Source organism: Macaca mulatta, chromosome 3, assembly GCF_049350105.2.
Source record: "Macaca mulatta isolate MMU2019108-1 chromosome 3, T2T-MMU8v2.0, whole genome shotgun sequence".
NCBI lineage: Eukaryota > Metazoa > Chordata > Mammalia > Primates > Cercopithecidae > Macaca > Macaca mulatta.
The window spans coordinates 146,836,228-146,857,986 of record NC_133408.1 but is presented as its reverse complement, the minus strand read 5'-3'; the positions used below and the strand labels follow the sequence as shown (position 1 = coordinate 146,857,986).

At 39.5% G+C, this 21,759-nt stretch overlaps 1 protein-coding gene across 1 annotated transcript in view; it reads left to right on the top strand.

Moving 5' to 3' along the window:
- The window catches only part of COG5 (component of oligomeric golgi complex 5), a 363,078-nt gene that overhangs the window by 319,767 nt on the left and 21,552 nt on the right, over positions 1 to 21,759 (top strand). Inside the window, exons 18-19 of the mRNA XM_015134669.3 lie at positions 9,051 to 9,288; positions 15,500 to 15,576. Coding sequence (XP_014990155.2) covers positions 9,051 to 9,288; positions 15,500 to 15,576 — 315 coding nt within the window. The remainder of the gene's footprint in view (positions 1 to 9,050; positions 9,289 to 15,499; positions 15,577 to 21,759) is intronic.

Sequence of the window (21,759 nt, the reverse complement as noted above, 5' to 3'; positions counted from 1 at the left end):
CCCAGGCTGGAGTGCAGTGGTGGGATCTCGACTCACTGCAAGCTCCGCCTCCCGGGTTCACACCATTCTCCCGACTCAGCCTCCCCAGTAGCTGGGACTACAGGCGCCCGCCACCACACCCGGCTAATTTTTGTGTTTTTAGTAGAGACGGAGTTTCACCTTGTTAGCCAGGATGATCTCGATCTCCTGACCTCGTGATCCACCCGCCTCGGCCTCCCAAAGTGCTGGGATTACAGGCGTGAGCCACCGTGCCTGGCCTTGATTTGCATTTCTCTAATGATCAGTGGTGTTGAGTATTTTTTCATGTGATTGCTGGCTGCATGTATGTCTTCTTTTGAGAAGTGTCTGTTCATGTCTTTTGCACACTTTTTAATGGGGTTGTTTTCTTTTGTGAATTTGTTTAAGTTCCTTATGGATTCTGGATCTTAGACCTTTGTCAGATGCATAGTTTGCAAATATTTTCTTCCATTCTGTAGGTTGTCTGTTTACTCTGTTGATAATTTCTTTTGCTGTGCAGAAGCTCTTAGGTTTAATTAGATCCCACTTAGCAATTTTGGCTTTTATTGCAATTGCTTCTGGAGTCTTTGTCATGAAATCTTTGCCTATTCCTTTGTCCAGGATAGTATTGCCTACGTTGTCTTCCAGGGTTTTTCTAGTTTGGGGTTTTACATGTAAGTCTTTAATCCATCTTGAGTTGATTTTTGTGTACGGTGTAAGGAAGGGGTCCAGTTTCAATCTTCTGTGTATGACTAGCCAGTTAGCCCAGCACCATTTCTTGAATAGGGAAACTTTTCCCCACTGTTTGCTTTTGTCAGCATTATTGAAGAGCAGATGATCACAGATGTGCAACCTTATTTCTGGGCTTTCCATTCTGTTCCATTGGTCTGTGTGCCTGTTTTTGTACCATTACCATGTTGTTTTGGTTATGGTAGCCTTGTAGTATAGTTTGAAGTCAGGTAACGTGATGTCTCCAGCTTTGTTCCTTTTGCTTAGGATTGCCTTGGCTATTCAGGCTCTTTTTTGGTCCCATATGAATTTTAAAATAGCTTGGTTTTAGTTCTGTGAAGAATGTCATTGGTAGTTTGATAGGAATAGCACTGAATCTGAAGATTGCTTCGGGCAGTATAGCCATTATAATGATACTGATTCTTCCTATCCATGAGCATGGGATGTTCTTCCCTTTGTTTGTGTCTTCTCTGATTTCTTTGAGCAGTGTTTTGTAGTTCTTATTGTAGAGATCTTTCACCTCCCTGGTTACATGTATTCCTAGATGTTTTATTCCTTTTTTGGCAATTATGAATGGGATTGCCTTTCTGATTTGGCTTTCAGTTTGGCTGTTGGTGGTGCATAGGAATGCTAGTGATTTTCGTACATTGATTTTGTATCCTGAAACTTTGCTGAAGTGTATCAGCTGAAGGAGCTTTTGGGCCAAGACTGTGGGGTTTTCTAGATATAGAATCATGTCATCTGCAAACAGAGATAGCTTAACTTCTTCTCTTCCTATTTAGATGTTCTTTATTTCTTCCTCTTGCCTAGTTGCTGTGGCTAGGACCTCCAATACTGTGTTGAATAGAAGTGGTGAGAGAGGGCACACTTGTTTTGTGCCGGTTTTCAAGGAATGCGTCCAGTTTTGGCCCACAGTTGGCTGTGGATTTGTCATGGATGGCTCTTACTATTTTGAAGTATGTTCCTTTGATACCTAATTTATTGAGAATTTTTAACATGAGAAAGTGTTAAATTTTATCAGAAGCCTTTTCTGGGTCTTTTGAGATAATCATGTGGTTTCTGCCTTTAGCTCTGTTTTTGTGATGAATCACATTTATTGATTTGCATATGTTGAACCAGTCTTGTGTCCCGGGGATGCAGCCTCCTTGATTGGCCTGAAGTTTTCTTTTTTTGTTGTGTCTCTGCCAAGTTTTGGTATCAAGATGATGCTGGCCTCATAGAATGAGGGTTGGGGAGGAGTCCCTCTTCCTCAATTTTGTGGAATAGTTTCTGTAGGAATGGTACCAGCTCTTTGTACATATGGTAAAATTCGACTGTGAATCCATCAGACCTCAGACTTTTTTTAGTTAATCAGCAATTCATTACTGATTCAATCTCGGAACTCATTACTAGTCTGTTCAGGGAATCAATTTCTTCCTAGCTCAGTCTTGGGAGGGTGTATGCGTCCAGGAATGTATCCATCTCTTCTAGATTTTCAACTTTTTGTGTATAGAGGTGTTCATAGTAGTTTCTATTTTTTTTTTTTCCTGTAGAGTCAGTAGTAACATTTTCTTCTTCGTTTCTAGTTGTGTTTATTTGATCTTCTCTCTTTTCTTCTTTATTAGTCTAGCTAGTGGCCTATTTTATTAATTTTTTTACAAAAAATCCACTCCTGGATTCATTGATCTTCTGAATGGTTTTCATGTCTCTGTTTTCCTCAGTTCAGCTCTGATTTCTGTTACGTCTCATCTTCTGCTAACTTTGTGGTTGATTTGTTCATGCTTTTCTAATTCTTTAAGTTGTAAAGTTAGGTTGTTAATTTGAGATTTTTTGGCTTTTTGATGTCAGCATTTAGTGCTATGAATTTCCCTCTTAACACTGCCTTAGCTGTGTCCCAGAGATTGTGATATGTTGTATCATTGTTCTCGTTATTTTCAAAGAACTTTTTTTTTTTTTTTTTGAGGTGGAGTCTTGCTGTGTCACCCAGGCTGGAGTGCAGTGGCGTGATCTTGGCTGACTGCTGCCTCCACCTCCTGGGTTCAAGCGATTCTTCTGCCTCAGCCTCCTGAGTAGCTGGGATTACAGGCTCACACTACCCCTACGCCCAGCTAATCTTTGTATTTTTTTTAGTAGAGACAGGGTTTCACCATGTTGGCCAGGCTGGTCTCCAACTCCTAACCTCAAGTGATCTACGTGCCTCAGCCTCCCTAAGTGCTGGGATTATAGGCATGAGCCATCACGCCCAGCCCAAAGAACTTCTTGACTTCTGCCTAAATTTCATGTATTTACCCAAAAGTCATTCAGGAGCAAATTGTTTAATTTCCATGTAATTGCATGGTTTTGAGCGATTTTCGGTCTTCTGTTTTTATGGTACTGTGGTCTGAGAGTGTGTTTGGTATGATTGTGGTTCTTTTACATTTGTTGAAGATTGTTTTATGTCCAGTTATGAGGTCAATATTAGTGGTTGTGGCCAAAGGTCGTTTGCTTGTCTCCTGGGGGCTCCACCCCAGACAGATGCATGTTAGCAATCACTCAGAGCAATCAGCGGAGGTGGGGAGGGTCTAAGCTGTGGGCCTAGCAGGGAGGGTCTGTGCTGTGGGCCCAAGCCAGGGGTTCCCTTGGTGACAAGCAGTGGGTGAGGGGCAGGGAGACCTGTGGGAGACAGACTGGCTTCCTCTTCTTGGGTTGACTGCAGCTTGTTGGAGGTGTGGATAAGGTGCTTAGGGTCTTTGCTCTTTCATTAATCCAAGGGTGACAAGGGCAGTTCCACTGCAGGGGCAGTGGCAAAGAGGCTCTCAGCTGCCGCTGGAGGCTCTGTGCTTGGAGTTGCCGAGTTGCCTCTGGCTTGATAGCTGTGGCTGGGGATGGCTAGAGGCCCAGGCCTGCCTGGTGAAGAGATATTGGAACAGGTACCCATGTAACAGTCTGGCCACTTTTCCGTAGGGCTGCTGCAGTATGCTTGGGGCCCACTCCAGTCCCTAGTAGACTCGCATTTTCCAGTGTTTGGAGTTATCACCGGTGAAAGCACTTCTCTAGGCAGTGGGGTTTCCCCTGGCTCTGTATTGCTCCCAGGTGGGCTGTTGTCCTGTTTTGCTTTTCTTCATTCTCTGTCGGTCAGGTTGTTTCCTTGATTGGTCCCTATCCGACTAGGTTTCTGGATGTTTCAGTTGAAGGTGTTGTATTTACTCACCTCTTCTGTTCCCCTCCATGAGAGCCACGTACACTAGCTGCTTCTAATCGGCCATATTGGCTTCTCCCACATGGGAAATACGGGAAATGTCAAAAGATCAATCTAGGCTGGGCACAGTGGCTTATGCCTGTAATTCCAGCCCTTTGGGAGGCTGAGGTGGGCAGACTGCTTGAGCTCAGGAGTTGGGGACCAGCCTAGGCAACATGGTGAAACCCTGTCTCTACAAAAAATACAAAAATGAGCTGGATGTGGTGGTGTGCATCCGTAGTTCCAGCTATTTGGGGAGCTAAGGCAAGGGGATGGTTTCAGCCTGAAGGAATTGAGGCTGCAGTGAGCTGTGATCGTGCTATTGCACTCCAGCCTAAATGACAATGTGAGACCCTTTCTCAGAAAAGGAAAGACCAGTCTCTATTTTTAAAAATATGTGAAGCACAGAACAGTAAAGTGAATTCTACCAAAAAAATACTGTATTTGGAACTCACTATGACATAGGACTATATAACTTCTGATTACCAATATTTAAGAGGAAATGGTTTTTGTTCAAAAGTGATCTGAACTGTCCCAGTTAGATCAATCATGAATGCCTCTCAGAAGGGAACCAAAACAAGCTGATTTTTGAAGGCTTATTCTATAATAACAGTGGTCACATACTTTTAATGTAATTGGTGAGCTGCAACTAGTGCCTATAGATAACACATTAGACATTAATAGCTGAAAGTTAGTTCCCAAATAGGTATGTTTTTACTAACTTGCTTAAATACTAGTGAGCCAAACTGTTTCTTCAACTGATAGGTTGCCATGAGTATGAAGCATTATTTTAAGGTGCCTAACATTGTCCTTGTTTTTTTTTTCCCAGTTGCTTTGGTGACTTCATTTTGGCTCAGTGTATACAACAGTCAATTGAGATTCATGTATACAGCAGTCAGTTGAGATTCCAGTGAAAATTATTCTCCATCTATAGCAGTACAGGCGTATGGAGCACTGCTGCTTTTATTTAAATTATTGCCCCCATGGCAATAATTTTCCTACTTTGTAGAATCTTGTGATTAGTAATTCTGTAATGTCATGTTGTTTCATATGTAAATGGCTTATGTGAAATATGCGGTGGAGTTGGATTAGTCAAGAAGCAGGAATTGCCTTTATTTTAGGGCCAGCTCCCAGGGATAAAAAACAATAGTGAAAACCTGACCCTTCAAGCCCTCCATACCTATTCCTATGTAAAAGCAATAAATAAAGTTTACCTTCAAGTCCAACTTATATGTAGTAGGGTTACAGACTCCCCTGCTATTTAAAGAGTAATTATGGGCTGGGCATGGTGGCTCACGACTATAATCCCAGCACTTTCAGAGGCGGAGGCAGGCAGATCACTTGAAGTCAGGAGTTCGAGACCAGCCTGGCCAACATGATGAAACCCCATCTCTACTAAAAATACAAAAATTAGCCCGGTGTGGTGGCAGGCAGCTATAATCCAAGCTACTCAGGAGACTGAGCCAGGAGAATCGCTTGAACCCTGGAGGCGGAGGTTGCAGTGAGCTGAGATCGAGCCGCTGCATTCCATCTAGCCTGAGCGACAAAGTGAGATCCTGTCTCAAATAAATTAAATAAATAAATAAGTAAGTAAAGGGTAATCATCAACATGGTTTCTTGGTATTTGAAATTCATTTAAAAAGACTGATGTGTTTCTTTCCAGATTAAAGTTTAAAATGTAAATGTCTGATTGACATAGAACATTGATTAAAATTGTTGCAGTCAATGTAAAGTGACTCATATCGGATTTCAGTTTTGAGTAGGGAAGAGAAGGCAGTGAAAGAAGAACTCTACATCATTGAAGTGATAGATGAGCCCCTTTGTGGAAGGGAGAGCACTCACACAAAAGATTAATGGCATGAAGATTACCATTCACTTCTCAGTTATGCATATGTTTAATTATTCTATTTATATATATTTGTCCACAAACCAAGTCTGAACAAATTAAAGAGAGCTGAAATTAAATATCTTTTCTAATCACAATGGTATGAAACTAGACATCATTAATAGGAGAAATCTTGGAAATTTCGCAAATATGTGAAACTTAACCAACATGGTCCTGAACAACCAATGGATCAAAGGAGAAATCAAAAATATCTTGGGACAAATGAAAATGGAAACAAAATGCATTTTGTTTAAACAAGGAAGTAAAAGATCTATACAATGAAAACTATAAAACATTAATAAAACATTAATGAAACAAAGACACAAATAAATGGAAAGATATTCCGTGTTCATGAATTGAAAGACTATCATTAAAAGGTCCACACTACCCAAACCAGCCTTCAGATTTAATGCAATCTCTACCAAAATTCCAATGCCATTTTTCACAGAAATAGAAAAAAAAAATCCTAAAATTCATACGGAACTACCAAAATCTCTGAATAGCCAAGGCAATCTTGAGCAAAAATAAAGCTAGAGGTATCACACTACCTAATTTTAAACTATATTACAGAGCTACATGATGATTAAAATGGCATGGTGCACTGGCATTGACCAATGAAACAGAACAGAGAGCCCAGAAATGAGCTCACACATTTACAGTCAATTGATTTTCAACAGAGATGCCAGGAACACATAGTGGAATAAGGACAGTTCCTTCAATAAATATGTATTAGTAAAACTGGATATCCACATGCAGAGAATGAAATTGGACCTTTATCTCACACCATATGTGAAAATCAAATTAAAATAGATTTAAAACTTAAATGTAACACCTGAAACTAAAACAAATTAAAGAAAACAGGAAAATCTGAGGAATAACTTTTTTGGATTTCATCCCAAGAGCTCAGACTACAAAGCAAAAATAGACAAATGTGATTACTTTTATCTAAAAAGCTTCTGAACAGCAAAGAAAACAAGAGTGGAGTGACAACCTCTGGATTGGGGAAAATATTTACAAGCCATACGTCTGATACGGGGATTAACATCCAAAATATATAAGGAACTCAAATCAATAACAAGAAAACAACCTGATTTAAACATAGGCAAAGGACCTGAATAGACATTTCTCAAAAGAAGACATACAAATGACCAACAGATATGTGAAAAAATATTCAACATCACTATACGTCAGGGGAATGCAAATTAAAACCACAATGAGATTTCACCTTACACCTGTCAGAATGACTTATCAAAAAGATGAAATATACCGAGTGTGAAAGACGATGTACAGAAAAGGGAACCCTTGTATACTGTGGTTGGAATGTAAATTAGACAGCCATTATGGAAAACTGTATGGATGTTTCTCAAAAACCTAAAAATAGAACTACCACATGATCCAGCAGTCCCACTTCTGGGTACATAACCTAAGAACTTGAAATCAGTATGTCAAAAAGATATATGCACTTCCATGTTCGTTGCAGCATTACTTACAAAAATAGCCAAGTTATGGAATCAATCTAAATGTCCACCAACATTTAGACTGGCAGATGGATAAGGAAAAGATGGTACACATACACAATGGAATACCATCCAGCCTTCAGAAAGACAGGAATTCTGTTAATTGCAACAACATAGATGAACCTAGAGAACATTATGCTAAGTGAAGTAAGCCAGACACAGAAAGACAAATACCACATGACCTCACATATCTGTTGTCTACAACAATCGAACACATAGAAACAGAGTAGAATGGTAGTTAGCAGCAGCTACGGGGTGGAGGGAATAGAGAGATGTTGGTCAAAGGGTACAAAGTTGCAGTTAGGAGAAATAAATGATAAGTATTTAAGGTGATGGGTATGCTGATTACCTTGATTCAGTCATTCCACACTGTTTACATAAAACATTACTGTGTATCCCCTTATTATATATTGTTGTAATTCATCAAAAGTAAACATTAAAAAATGAAACAGATTGGCACCATTTTCGGGGAGGGAGACTTCCTTTTATTTGTTTGTTTTTGCAGCCTGGCCTTGTGGAGTGACAAACCTAGAGTAAAGCTAGCTATGCAGTTGTCTGAATCTGGCAAAACCAAACTCCACACGAAGATGGCCATCATTTACTAAGGCTCCCCTGTACCCAAGCGCCACTCCACCATGTGATGATACTGCAAACAAAAATGTTCCACCATGCACCCTTTGGCAGCCTTTCTGTTGTTGGCACAGTCTTATACCTGTATGCAATCCCTTCCTGCTGGAACACAGGCCTGCTTTTTCTATCTCTATCTGCTTCTGGAAGTGACGGACCTCTGGTTAGCATCCTATTTATAGCAACCACTGCTGTATTTGAAGATAATTAAGTTCAACTCATTCTCTTGCTCTAAGCATTTTAGTCATATCTGTTGTTCTTCTATACACTATCACCAATATCTCTACGTCATTCTCAGAATATGGAAACACTTAACTTGCTTTTTGAAAAAGATTCAGCATGATGTAGCCAGTGATCTCATTTATTAGAAAATATCAGGTGTTAGCTAGTTTTGGCATATCTCTTTCCTATAAATATTTCACATTCCTTTAATATATTCTTTAAAAAGCAATTATAAACATTTATAAATTATAAATAGTATTTCGTGGAGCATCAGCTGGTATCATTTGTTGATCCAAATTAAAGTCTTTCCAAACCTCATCATCTGGAGGAAAAACTGCATACCATGTGTACTGTTACATAACCATTTCCACAGTCAGAATTCTGTTGGACTGATCTGATTAAATAGCACAAGAGCAGAGAGATCTTTGCCAAGAATTTGTATAGGAAAAGCAGCATTTTCTGCCATTGCAAAGTATAAAATGCTATTTCAGGATCCATTATTGATGCATTCATTTACCAGGCAAAACATGTGAGTGGATGGAGAGTTGAGAGACTGGGAGGGACCTTGAGAGGCCAGAGAGTAGAACTTGTATGATTCATCTAAGACAGATGGTTGTCTATTTCATTCTCAATAATCTTTAGGTAAATGGATTCTAAAATTCCTTCAGTAATCCTCCTGGCATCTAAATCACTTTTTAAAATGTAATTTTTAAACATTGTTTTCTGCTAACACTTATCAAAAAATAATGTCTTTTATACCATTAAAGGGAAAAATTACAAAGGATTGAAATAGCAGCATTGGTGGGGAGAGGGGTACAAAATCAAAGAGTGTAATTTAGTGCATCGGTGTTGAAAAGGGCTGCTTTTTCTTTTACAGGTCATTATCCAGCTCAGGAAAACCTGATGTTCCTTGTTCTCTGTACATGAAGGAGCTACAAGGCTTCATTGCCAGAGTTATGAGTGACTATTTTAAACACTTCGAATGCTTGGATTTTGTCTTTGACAACACCGAGGCTATTGCCCAAAGAGCAATTGAACTTTTTATCCGCCATGCCAGTCTCATAAGACCTCTTGGTGAAGGTGGGAAAATGCGACTTGCTGCTGATTTTGCACAGGTACATTGATGAATTACTACAAAAGAAAAAATGTTTTGGCCTATTATCCGTTAAATGAATTAATTATCTATTAAATGAAATATTAACATTTCATTTAATGAATGAATTAAATGAAATTTAATACCTATTAAATGAAAGACTGTTTTCATCAGTGTTTTTAAAGAGTTGCAGCACAAAGAAAAGTAAGCCCACTTAAGCATAAATGGTTAAAAAAAAAAAAAGGAGAAGTTTAAAGATACTTTTATACCAGGTATATTTTTCTTTGTATTTAACAAAATAATTATCCCTCTCTTTGGTATTTCAAGGTTAAGGTGAAATAACTCATTCCACAGGAAAGCAGCACTTCCCATTTTTACTTAATATGGGATTTTCTCACTATTTTACTGTCACAATAGGTCAAATCTTGCTGGCCAATAATGTAGGCAATGAAATCATATTTCAAACAGTGAAAAGAGACCGCTTGTTGCCCTGTCACTGTTCCAAGGCAGTTTTCCCATTCATTTAAATGCACAGTAGGCCAGGTAGACAGAGTCTGATTATTTGTTCTCTCTCTATCAGGTAGGGTACAGTTCTTCTCTGTGGCTAGCCTTGAAATCATTTCAAGCTATCTGATGTGTGTGAGAGATAGAATGACATTAAAATAGCAAAACATTATCAGCACTTATAGAAAGCATTTTCTTTGTCCTTTAGATAGATTTTTTAAAGCCTTTCAGTAGTATCAGAGGCAATGAAGAAAAACCCCAAATACGCTTTCATTAAAAGATTCAGAAACAAAGATGATTGTTATTTTTGTATAGCATACCAAGGGTAAAATCTTTTATTTTATTTTATTTATTTATTTATTTTTTGAGACGGAGTCTTGCTCTGTCACCCAGGTTGGAGTGCAGTGGCACGATCTCGGCTCACTGCAACCTCCACCTCCTGGGTTCGAGTGATTACTGTGCCTCAGCCTCCTCAGTAGCTGGAACTACAGGCATGCGCCACCACGCCTGGGTAATTTTTGTATTTTTAGTACCGACAGGGTTTAACCATATTGGCCAAGCTGGTCTCAAACCCCTGACCTCGTGATCCACCCGCCTCGGCCTCCCAAGTGTTGGGATTACAGATGTGAGCCACCACGCCCAGCCGGGTAAAATCATTTTTAAGCCTTTCAAAGCTATTAGCTTTACTAGTCTAAATAGTTACTGAAATGAATTCTTCATAGCAGTTTGCCAGATCCTCCCTGCTTATAAAGATAAATGTTAATGTCAATCTTTATTCTTGTGTGTATCTGGGAGTGTGTCTTGCTTCATTATTTCTGCATGGAGGAAAGGACTTGGACAGACTGCTTGCATCAGGTCAGTGGTTGTCAGGTGCTCACGCAGACTTGATACACTTTCAAAAAAGGAACAGGTAACACAAACCTAAACTTTCAAGAGCCTGGTTCATTGCAAATTAACTGATGCAGCAGTTAGTCATTTTCATTTCCAGATAACATTCCTGGGGCCATTAGACCATAGAAATGAGCCTTCATTTGGAAAATATGCTTGTAGTAGCCACAGCATAAAAACAGAAATTAAATGTTACCGTTAATATGGCTCTTTTTACCTTTTACATTTTATGAACTTCATTCTTAGGCACCCGTACATTTTACTTTGTTTTACAGATACACTTAGCTTAAAGAAAATTATTTGTCAATAGTGTCTTATTTGTCCCTTACTGGAGTTTCAGATTATTTGTTAAAAATCTGGTGACGTACTAGAACCTCCTCTTATTTGTTTAAAAAAAAAAAAGTGTAAACTATACTCAGATGGTCTCTGTTCTCCTCTTCCGCTTTCCTCCTTAATTTTGTTTTTCTTTTTGTTTCATCTTCTTTCCCTGGACTCTCTCCCCTACCAGCTTATTTGCATTCTGCTCCAGCTGGTTCTTGAGTCACTTTCCTGGAGGCAGCACTTCAAGTCCAATTAGAGTGGCAGCCGAGCAGGAGATGGCCAAAACGAGAGTGCTGTAGGAGAGAGGCTTGTTTTTGTTTTTTTATTTTAATATGTTCCCTTATGGGTCTTGAAAGATGGAAAGTATTGTCCTTTAACCCTTGCTGCTGCGGCTAACAGCTACTCAAAATGCATAGCATCCAGTGGCAGGGGTGAGCTTCCACCTTCCAAAAAACTGCATTATTCAAAATGTTATTTGGCATCGTTTTTTCTTAAGACATGTTGTTCAATAAGCCAAACTTTTCTGGGTCCCTTCCCTTAAGGTAAATTAAACCCATCAGTCATTATTACTAACGTATGCTCAAAAGCCTCTGTTTTCTGTTCTTTAAATATAGAAGAAGCATTAAAACACACAGCATTTACTCAGTGTTAAGCCCTGCAGTGACATTAGGTTGCGGCAGGCAGTGTGGTATTGAAAAGCAGATTCCTTTGGTCACCCCTGTACAGTGTGTCCCAGTTTCAAAACATCCTGGCACTCACCTTGGGGACGGCTCCAGTCCTGTGGATCATGGGTACAGCAAAGACAGGCGGAGGCACTATCATAATTAATCAGATCTGTGATCAGTATCTGGCAAATACTGTTCTACTGTTATGTCATGATCTCCCCCACCCACTTTTTAAATTAAAACTTGAATTTCAAGGTTTTACTTCATTTGGTTTGGTTTCTTGCCACAGTTGCAATTATGTGTTGTACCTCAGCTTTCAGTATCACATTTGGTTGGAAGTGTTTTTCAGGGTCAGTCAAAACGTTTAAATAGCATTACCCTAACATTTATATTCATGACAGGCATCAACTGGGGACTAGAGGGCTTTTCAACTGCCTTATTATTGAAAGTTCTATCAATTCATATTCAAAATTAAAGCCATTGAGGTCACTGAAATAAAAAATACACAAATATTCCATGGGTTTAAAAACTGTTCTTATGATAAAAGTGCCTGCAATTCTAGTGTAAATAACAAAAAGAGAAAGCTCAAGAAGGGACCTGTAGACCAGGTTTGGGAATACTGGTTATTTGCCATAAAGTCCAATTGCAAAGACAGATAATGACGTATTTTAAGGATTTCTTTAAGAATCCTAACTTCTCCTCACTGGCACCAGTGCAGGAAAGAGAAAGTAGTTGCAGGGTGCCATCTGGAGGGATCATGGTGAGGGAAGTACCTGACATCCAGCCCCCTTAGGAATCCAGGTCATGGGCATGAGGTGGTTTCCTACAGGTAATTAATTCCCTACTGTGCCCACATGGTCTCAGTGCCCACGCTGATCACACAGCAGTTTTGAAATCACTAAGCCTGTCCACAACACTGGGGTTCTGCTGATTCTGAATCTCTTGGGGTCTTGTCCACAGTGTCCTCTGAAGCACATACTCCCCCTCCACCCCTCAGTTTATTTTCTTACCTGAAGGAAAGAGTGGCTGTTGAAGTTGGTATTAAATTATTTAGTGGTACTTCTAGCAGTCTCTATTTATAGGTCTTCTGGTGCCCTTTAAGTATACGTTTATATCTATTTCACTTTGTGCCTAAAAATATTAATTTAGAAAAGAAAACAAGACAATCAGAATTCTAATTTTTGTTCTAATTCCTATTGCCTTTTCTTCTCCTGAGCAGTGTCAGGGCAGGAGTGCCCTAGGAGTATCCAAAGAAGCCCTGTGGTTAACCAAATGTCTGTGGTAGGGAAGGAACAGCTATGTAATTAGTTCACCGTGCCTGCAGCTGACCGCTCATTCTCTCCAAACGGGGGCTGGAGAGAAGCAGTTGCACATGCCACTTTTGTATCCACTGCTAATGGCAGAGTCACCTCCTCTTAACTGAACACTCTTGCCCTTTAAAACGTGGCCTTTATTGTTTAATGGAATTCTGGAAGAAGAAAACGATTTACAATATCCTAGAGGTCCTTTATGGATAAAAAATTTATTTTAAACATTTAACATTTTGAAATTGTCCTATGGCATAGAAATCTTTTACATAATCATACATTTTACAGCAATTCAAGGTCATATTTTCTCATATCATAACTTTTTCCTAGCCATTTATTTGTTTTAACATTTGGTCCTGCTCAAGTGCTAAGGCAAAGGTTGTCTTTGAAGACAGTGATTCCACTAGAGTAGTTGAGAAATTGACAAAAACAGTTCATGAAAAATATAGTTTCAGTATGTAAGAAACCATTATATATATAAAGTTAGGTATTTGAATAGAATTATATCAAAGATACAATGATAATCACATTTTTCCTTTGTGCTCAGTGTAAAGTAAGTGACACATATGGAAAGAAACCAGAAATTCCTACCCAGTGAAGAAATGAAACAGGTTCCAAAGAACAGCCTATCACCTACTATCTTTTGAGTTGGGCACACTGGCTTACAACTGTTCTGTTTTGCATTGTTGGCAAGAATCCTTTTTCTTCCTTAAATTTTTATTTTTATATTTATTTATGATTCTTCATTTTATAGAGTTTCCCAACCATGTAAGGTTTCCTTCTAGGACATACAGTATGCAATCCATGTCTTTAGTATGTTATAAGAGAAATTGACCTGGTTACTATTCATCCTCAAGACCATCCCAAGGAAGCTGCCTCCAACTCTCTCTTGACACTAAGGTCATAAGTTTGACGTAGCATTTATCATTTTGCTTAATAACAATCATCATGTGTGTATGTATACATGTTTATATATGTATATGTAGACATATACACAAATACTTTTGATTTTGTTGATAATAATCATATTGTTTGAATAAATAAATATCTCCTTCTTCATTAAATTTGAGAATTTAGTGATAGCAAGACAGTCTAATCATCTAATCATCTTATCCCCATACCTAGCTTGTACCTAGCACTAAGGCAGTCAAAGTGTCTCTCAAATGAATGATCGATTGGGTCTCTATAGTGTACCCATGGCAAGGAGAATTTAAGCAATTTTTTGTAAGGGTGGCCAGCAGGACAGAAGCCTTACATCATATGTGCTTCTTGAAGAAAGGTGCTGTACTACCAGGGAGCAGCCTATTCTCAACCATTTTCTAAATCATTCTTTACCAGAGTGCTATTTATAGCAAGAGTGGAGAAGCAGTCTATCACCTGAGTAGCATGTATGTGAAAAGTTTGCATATGCACTTGGTAGAAAAGAACAGGTAGCCTAATTAATGACAAGCAGAATTTCCAGTCAAAGGAGGAAAATAAAGAGAAGTGAAACCAAGATTTGCTAAATTCTCCAGTTAGGTAGCATATTAATTTATTAATAATTGAAAAGAGAAAAATTTTTAAACAGTGATAATAATTGCTGACAATTAACAGCACTTTTTATATGCTCTGCACATAAAGCTTTGTGGAATTATCTTTTAATTTGCATTATTCTGTTAAGTAGATACTATTATCTCCATTTTATAGACGAGAGACCTGAGACTTAAAGAGGTTAAATAACTTGTCCAGGGTCACAAACTAGTAACTAGTATCAGCATTTGGAATGCTGATATAGATGTGCTACTAAAAGCTCCAGAGTTAGTCCTTTTAATTACTTGAGCCACACTAACTGATAAAAATTGTCATCGTTTATATTGAATGTAAAAAGACTTGTAATTCCTGAAGTATAGGCGTGCAGTCTTGAAAATTTTCCTTTTCCTTATTTTTCTTTTTTTCTTTTTTTTTTTTTTTTTTTTTTTTTTTTTGAGACGGAGTCTCGCTCTGTCGCCCAGGCTAGAGTGCAGTGGCCGGATCTCAGCTCACTGCAAGCTCCGCCTCCCGGCTTCACGCCATTCTCCGGCCTCAGCCTCCCGAGTAGCTGGGACTACAGGCGCCCGCCACCTCGCCCGGCTAGTTTTTTTGTATTTCTTAATAGAGACGGGGTTTCACCATGTTAGCCAGGATGGTCTCGATCTCCTGACCTCGTGATCCGCCCATCTCGGCCTCCCAAAGTGCTGGGATAACAGGCTTGAGCCACCGCGCCCGGCCTTTTTTCCTTATTTTTCAATGGATAAATGATCTAAACTTTTTCCTTTCATATAACAAAAATGGTTTTTTTGGTTTTTTTTCATGAAGGAATTGCCTCATCTTAGGCCCTCTCTTAGTAAATAAATGCAAAAATTATGTAAGTGCTTGCCTTTTAATAAATTTAGTTGGCTTTCACAACTTGCCTTACAGTCCAGATAAAATTAGGTTTACTGCAAGCTACAACTTTCTGTGATCCAGGTCTGTCCCATATTCCCCTAATGATTCCAACATTAAAACAATGGAGTATCTTTTAATATTTCAGATGGAGTTGGCTGTGGGTCCATTCTGTAGACGAGTATCTGATTTAGGAAAGTCCTATCGAATGCTGAGATCATTCAGGTAAGACCGAATTCTTTGTTCATACATTCATATCCTCCAGGCAAGTAAATCCTTTCTTTCTGTGCGGGTCGAACGTCATAAAATTGCCAGTATTCAACCATTTTTGATCTACAACAATGGCAGTTTCATGATTTCATCTTAGAAAGTATTCAAATCGGAAACCCACATAGAAATTTATGCAATGACTAATAAATTAGAGGGTATGTGTATTTTCTTAGTCACAGTTCACAAGATTAAGCTGGTAAATTATGCTTTTAAGAAAAGAGGATTTTTTTTTTTATTTTTAGCTTCTCATTCTTACAGAAGGGTAATACTAGGCAATTCATAATTATATAGACATCTTTTTCTGAAATGTTCATTTGTTCATTTATCATTTTTAACCCAGTCTACTTCTAGCAGGTCATAAGTTACATTCCAGTATATGGATATGATAAAAACTTTCAATGAAGTATTAAAAGAATCAAGTTCATGGCCGAGCACAGTGGCTCATGCCTGTAATCCCAGCACTTTGGGAGGCTGAGGCGGGCGGATCACCAAAGGTCAGGAGATCGAGACCATCCTGGCCAACATGGTGAAACTCTGTCTCCACTAAAAATACAAAAATTAGCTGGATGTGGTGGTGCGCGACTGTAGTTCCAGCTACTGGGGAGACTGAGGCAGGAGAATCGCTTGAACCCGGGAGTCGGAGGTTGCAGTGAGCCGAGATCACGCCAGTGCACCCCAGCCTGGCAACAGAGCGAGACTCTGTCTCCAAAAAAAACAAAAAGAAGAATCTAGTTCAATGATGAAGTGCAGAGAACAACTATAAATGTAATAGGTAACTTAGCCTAATGCAGTAGAGCACAAAATTTTGTATTAGGTGGAGAAATCACTTTACAAAGATACACAAGAGTTGATTCATATTCATGATCTAACAGAATACCAGTATAATAGAAAGAAAAGTCCTTGTCAGTGCTGAACACTTAGATTTTTTTCAACTCAGATTTTAAGAAACATTTAATAACATTGAATAATGACTGGGGTCTTTACTAGCTGATTTTTAAAAGATAAGGAGATGTTATTCATATGGCTGTTTATTCAATAAACCAGAACTTTGTAAGTTTTTTACATCATAGCACACACAAAGGAAGATATTTTCTTTTGTTTTGTTTTTTGAGATGGAGTCTTGCTCTGTCACCAGGCTGGAGTGCAGTGGCACGATCTCGGCTCACTGCAACCTCCACCTCCCGGGTTCAAGCAGTTCTCCTGTCTCTGCCTCCTGAGTAGCAGGGATTACAGGAACATACCGCCACACCCAGCTAATTTTTGTATTTTTAGTATAGACGGAGTTTCATCATGTTGGCCATCAGGATGGTCTCGATCTCCTGACCTCGTGATCCATCTGCCTCTGCCTCCTAAAGTGCTGGGATTACAGGCATGAGCCACTGCGTCTGGCTGAAGAAGATATTTTCATTTAAAAAGGTGGCCAACCCTGATAGCTGAGGGGATCAACATAATATTTTGTGACCATAGCATACCAGATGGGAGACCTTTATATAAACTGTCCATAATATCCAAGAGCATAATGGTTGAATTTCTCTATAAGAATAAGATAACAGAGTACAGGTATGCAGCTTTCTAAAAACCAACTCAGTACTGGAAACTCGAGGATCAATAAACAGTATGTCCTTTAAATGATCACTTTGCTCTCTTATGTCATCTAACTTTTGTAGTAGAAACTTCTGGTGGAGTATAAGAAATATAAGAATCCAATATTGTTGATTGAGAGGGGAGCTTTATATTTTACCTCAACAGTTTGTAATTAGCACAGGCCTTTTTTTTTTTTTTTTTTTTTTAAATGGCAACACAAGAGTCAGGATTTTATTTTTTCTCAAATGAAAGATCACTGCCCATCTGTACAGATATGGGTTTTAGGAAAACTTAAAGTGAGTTCGCAAATGCTTTCAGATACCTTCTTTGAATCAACTCAGATCTTTTTAAAACTGTTTAAGTATTTTGTTGAAGCTATGGAGTTCTGCACTACCAAACATGGGCGAGTTGAAGGATGATGAGGTACTGAGGTTGCCAATCCATTGGTCATCTGTCTGTACCATAACTTTACTAAAACCCCCGTACAGTCATTTACTCTGAGTAAGATGGTGACACAGCAGTCCTAGCTGGGTAATAAAATGTTGCCCTGGCTGGCTGAGTCAGTTAACATACTGGAGGATATTAACCATCTAGTTATTGAAAAAGGTATGAGAAAAGCTGTGATTTGGCATTGCTGTGTGAAGATTTGGCTTTTTTTTTTTTTTTGAGACAGGGTGCCACTCTGTCACCCAGGCTAGAGTGCAGTGGTGCGATCTCCATCTCAGCTTACTGCAACCTCCACCTTCCATGCCCAAGTGATCATCCCACCTCAGCCTCCTGAGTAACTGGGACTACAGGTGTGCACCACCATGCCCAGCTAATTTTTATATTTTTTGTAGAAATGGGGTTTCTACAAAACTAGGAGTTGCCCAGCCTGGTCTTAAATTTCTGAGCTCAATCTATCTGCCCGCCTCAGCCCCCCAAACTGCTGGGATTACAAGTGTGACAGGTATAAGCCACCACACCTGGCCTAGGCTATTATTTTTTATAGCCCCATTCCCATGTTTAGTTGTTTATTGCATGTGCATGTATAAAATAATGCTAATTCAGCCTGGCCAACATGGTGAAACACCATCTCTACCAAAACGTACAAAAATTTGTCAGGCATGGCAGCACACGCCTGTAGTCCCGCTACTTGGGAGGCTGAGGTGGGAGAATCGTTTTAACCCAGGAGGCAGAGGTTGCAGTGAGCCGAGATTGTGCCACTGCACTCCAGCCTGGGTGACAGAGTGAGATCCTGTACCACCCACTGCCCCTGCCAAAAAAAAGTAGTGCTAAGTGTCCTGTTTGCTGAGGCAGATGGCCTTCATGTAAGTACTCTTAAAGTTGTGTCACAGTATGGAGGTAAAAGGTCTGAGGATAAGTTTCACTTAAGACATCTATTTTAAACCATTTAAGATGGGAATTTTCTGCCAACCCTTTCCAATTCTCACATGAGAAAAAGAATCTCTAAAGGAACTTTAAAGTTTGAGCGACATCTTCTAGTACCTATTTATAGAATCAAGAATCGATTGATCAATGTATAATTTTAATAGTTCTACTTTTATTTATATCTAGCTTCTCATGGAGTAACAGGTTTCAAATTTTTGACCATGACCCACAGTAAAAGATACTTTCTATTGTAATTTGGCATATACTTGCATGCAAACATGTGAACACACTCAAATCTACATACATATACATGGATACCCATACATATGGTTCATGAAACAGTAATTACCATTACTTCATGTGATAACCTCTAACATTTCTATTTCATTTGATTGTTTTAACTCACTAAATTAGTGTAATGACCCACTCATGGCTTGCATCCAGCAATTTCTCAACTTTCTCACAGGGCCCTTAACTCTTGAACTTTAGTTGCTCTAGTGACAGGGAGACAGGGTTTTTCCTTTCCACAAACTGAAGATTTATGCCCTTTTCTCTTGTGATTCTGGCATCTCTGAGCTTCCTCCTGCAGATGACCCCTTAGCTCCCAAGGCCTCAGGCACGTAAGAATAATTGTTTCTTGCCTATGGAGTATCCTTCATAACTTGAGTTAATTGAAAACTTCCAACAGATATTTTTATATATACCAATATATTTCTATAGTTATATTGAATCTACAGAAATCTACTGAATTAATCCTAATTAATTTCTCAGTTGTTTGATGGAACTGATACAACTATTTTATAAAAAGTGTAGGATTAACTGGATCAATAAATCAAATGAAAGTATATTAAGGGGTTCAAATCCAGCCCTCGTCTACAAAGAATGTTTTCAGTCCTATCAGTTGAGAAGAAGAGAGACGTGAGCATGTGCCGCGGCCTCTGCCCCGCACCATTGTTGGGAAAGCCCTGGCCCTGCCAGCTTCTTTGCAGTTGTCATGTGAAGAGAACTGACTTGAGAAAGCTTACTCATGTGGCGGGTCCTACCATATTCCTTCCTAGAGAGGAGTAAATCAGTACAAAGCCATCCTTATTCTAATAACCTAATTATAGGCCCTCTGTTTTGCCTACCTACAAAATCTTGTTAGAGATCTGTCTCTTCTTCAAAATGAGTCCTGAGCAGTTGCAGTGAAGAGCTTACTCTTATTAATATGTGCACTTCTTCCATCTGTGCTCTGGGCTGTGACAAAGAATAGGCATCATCCAGTGACCACGCACACATTAGACCTTGGCACTTGTTCATGGGTCTCCTCACCAAAGACTCTGAATCAAACCAAAACCAGTTGAATGGTAGTCAGTAGGAGATTGCCTGAATAAAATATGCTAAGTTCATAGGATCAAATATATGCAGATATTAACAGTAATGTTATTAGTTAATATCTGGTAAAATGAAAACTACTCCCTAGTGCATCACTAAATAAAACAGGCGACTAAGCAGTATATAGTATGATCTCTACTTTTTTTGTTTTTATTTTTTTTGAGACGGTGTCTCCCTCTCGTCCCCCAGGTTGGAGTACAATGGCGTGATCTTGGCTCACTACAACCTCCACTTCCTGGATTCAAGTGATTCTCCCGCCTCAGCCTCCTGAGTAGCTGGGATTACAGGCACCCACCACCACGCCCAGCTAATTTTTGTATTTTTAGTAGAGATGGGGTTTCTCCATGTTGACCAGGCTGGTCTCGAACTCCTGACCTCAGGTGATCTGCCTGCCTCGGCCTCCCAATGTGCTGGGATTACAGGCGTGAGCCACCGCACCTGGCTGACCTCTACTATGTTTAAAGTAATAACATTTACTAGCCTCAGCAACATGGTGAAACTCTGTCTTTACAAAAGACAGAAAAATTAGCCAGGTGTGGTGGTGCACACCTGTGGTCCCAGCTACACAGTAGGCTAAGTTGGGAGGATCTGAGCTCAGGGAGATCAAGGCTGCAGTGAGCTGTGATTGGTCATTACACTCCAGCCTGAGTGACAGAGTTAGACCCTGTCCCAAAATATAAAATAAAAGAATAAAAGTATTTGAGTGGAGAATAAAAGACAAAAAGGAAAAACATGAAAATATCTTTGAGTAAGATTGTCACTTTGGGGTTTTTCTTTTAGGGTTTTTATATTTTTTTAAATTTTCTGCCTTATTTTATTTTTGTAGTCGGAAAAGTCAAATACTATTTTTAAATCTCTCTTGCATTGTTTTTCCTACTTAAAAATAACTATGGAGCTAAAAAGTAATAAAAGAAAATGTACTAAAACATTACCCAATAAAGAGCAGGTGTGAGTTGACAAGAAAAACTGGCAACCAAACAGCCAAAAACCAGTAGGTTGCAATAGCCACAGAGGGCCTCAGTTCGAATTAGGGGCAGTGGCTGCAGGGGAGGGTAACGGGCTCAGTTCAGGGGCCCCTTCATAATGGAGGATGACAGTGCCAGCCAGAAAGTTTCAAGTCCAGACCCCACCCAGCGTGTGCACACATGCACACACCCTCACACATACACACACAGGCCTTAGTAGGTGCTCCCTTCCCCCATCATGCAGCCATCTGCCACAGGGCACTTCCTTCTTGATGGTGATATTAGTGGACTATTTATGTAAGCCGGCAAGCTTCTTGCATGTATTTACATTTTACTGTCTACATTATAGTTTCTCGGGCAGCTGGAATCTTTTCATACTCAGTAGAGAATGCTGCCTCTGAAAGCTGTTGACATTAGTGATTTGCCCCTGGGTGATTTGTATTTCTACACAAGACACACATGTCAGAGCCGTAGAGACCCCATCTTTGTCTGCCTCTCTGCAGCATGGCATTATTCCCTAAGTAGTGTTTGTGAGGTTGTTACGTCAGCTCCTCCTGGCCAGAGGCCACGAAGCTGTGACCCTTGACATTGTCAGTATAGATCTTTGTGAGGTGAAGGGCAGAAAAGGGACCAAATGCTCTTCACCAGCTCAGGGGCACAGACCCTGCTTTCAGGCAGGCCTCACCACCTTTGCTCCTGAAGGGACAGCTTGTCCCTGATGATGTCCACAGTCTGCTCTGCTGGAAGCTCATTTCTATCTAGGCTTACTGAAAGGGCAATGAAAGCTGTCAGGAGATAGGGGCTGTTTTCTGATGGATCTTTTAGTATGAGGAGCGGTGGAAGA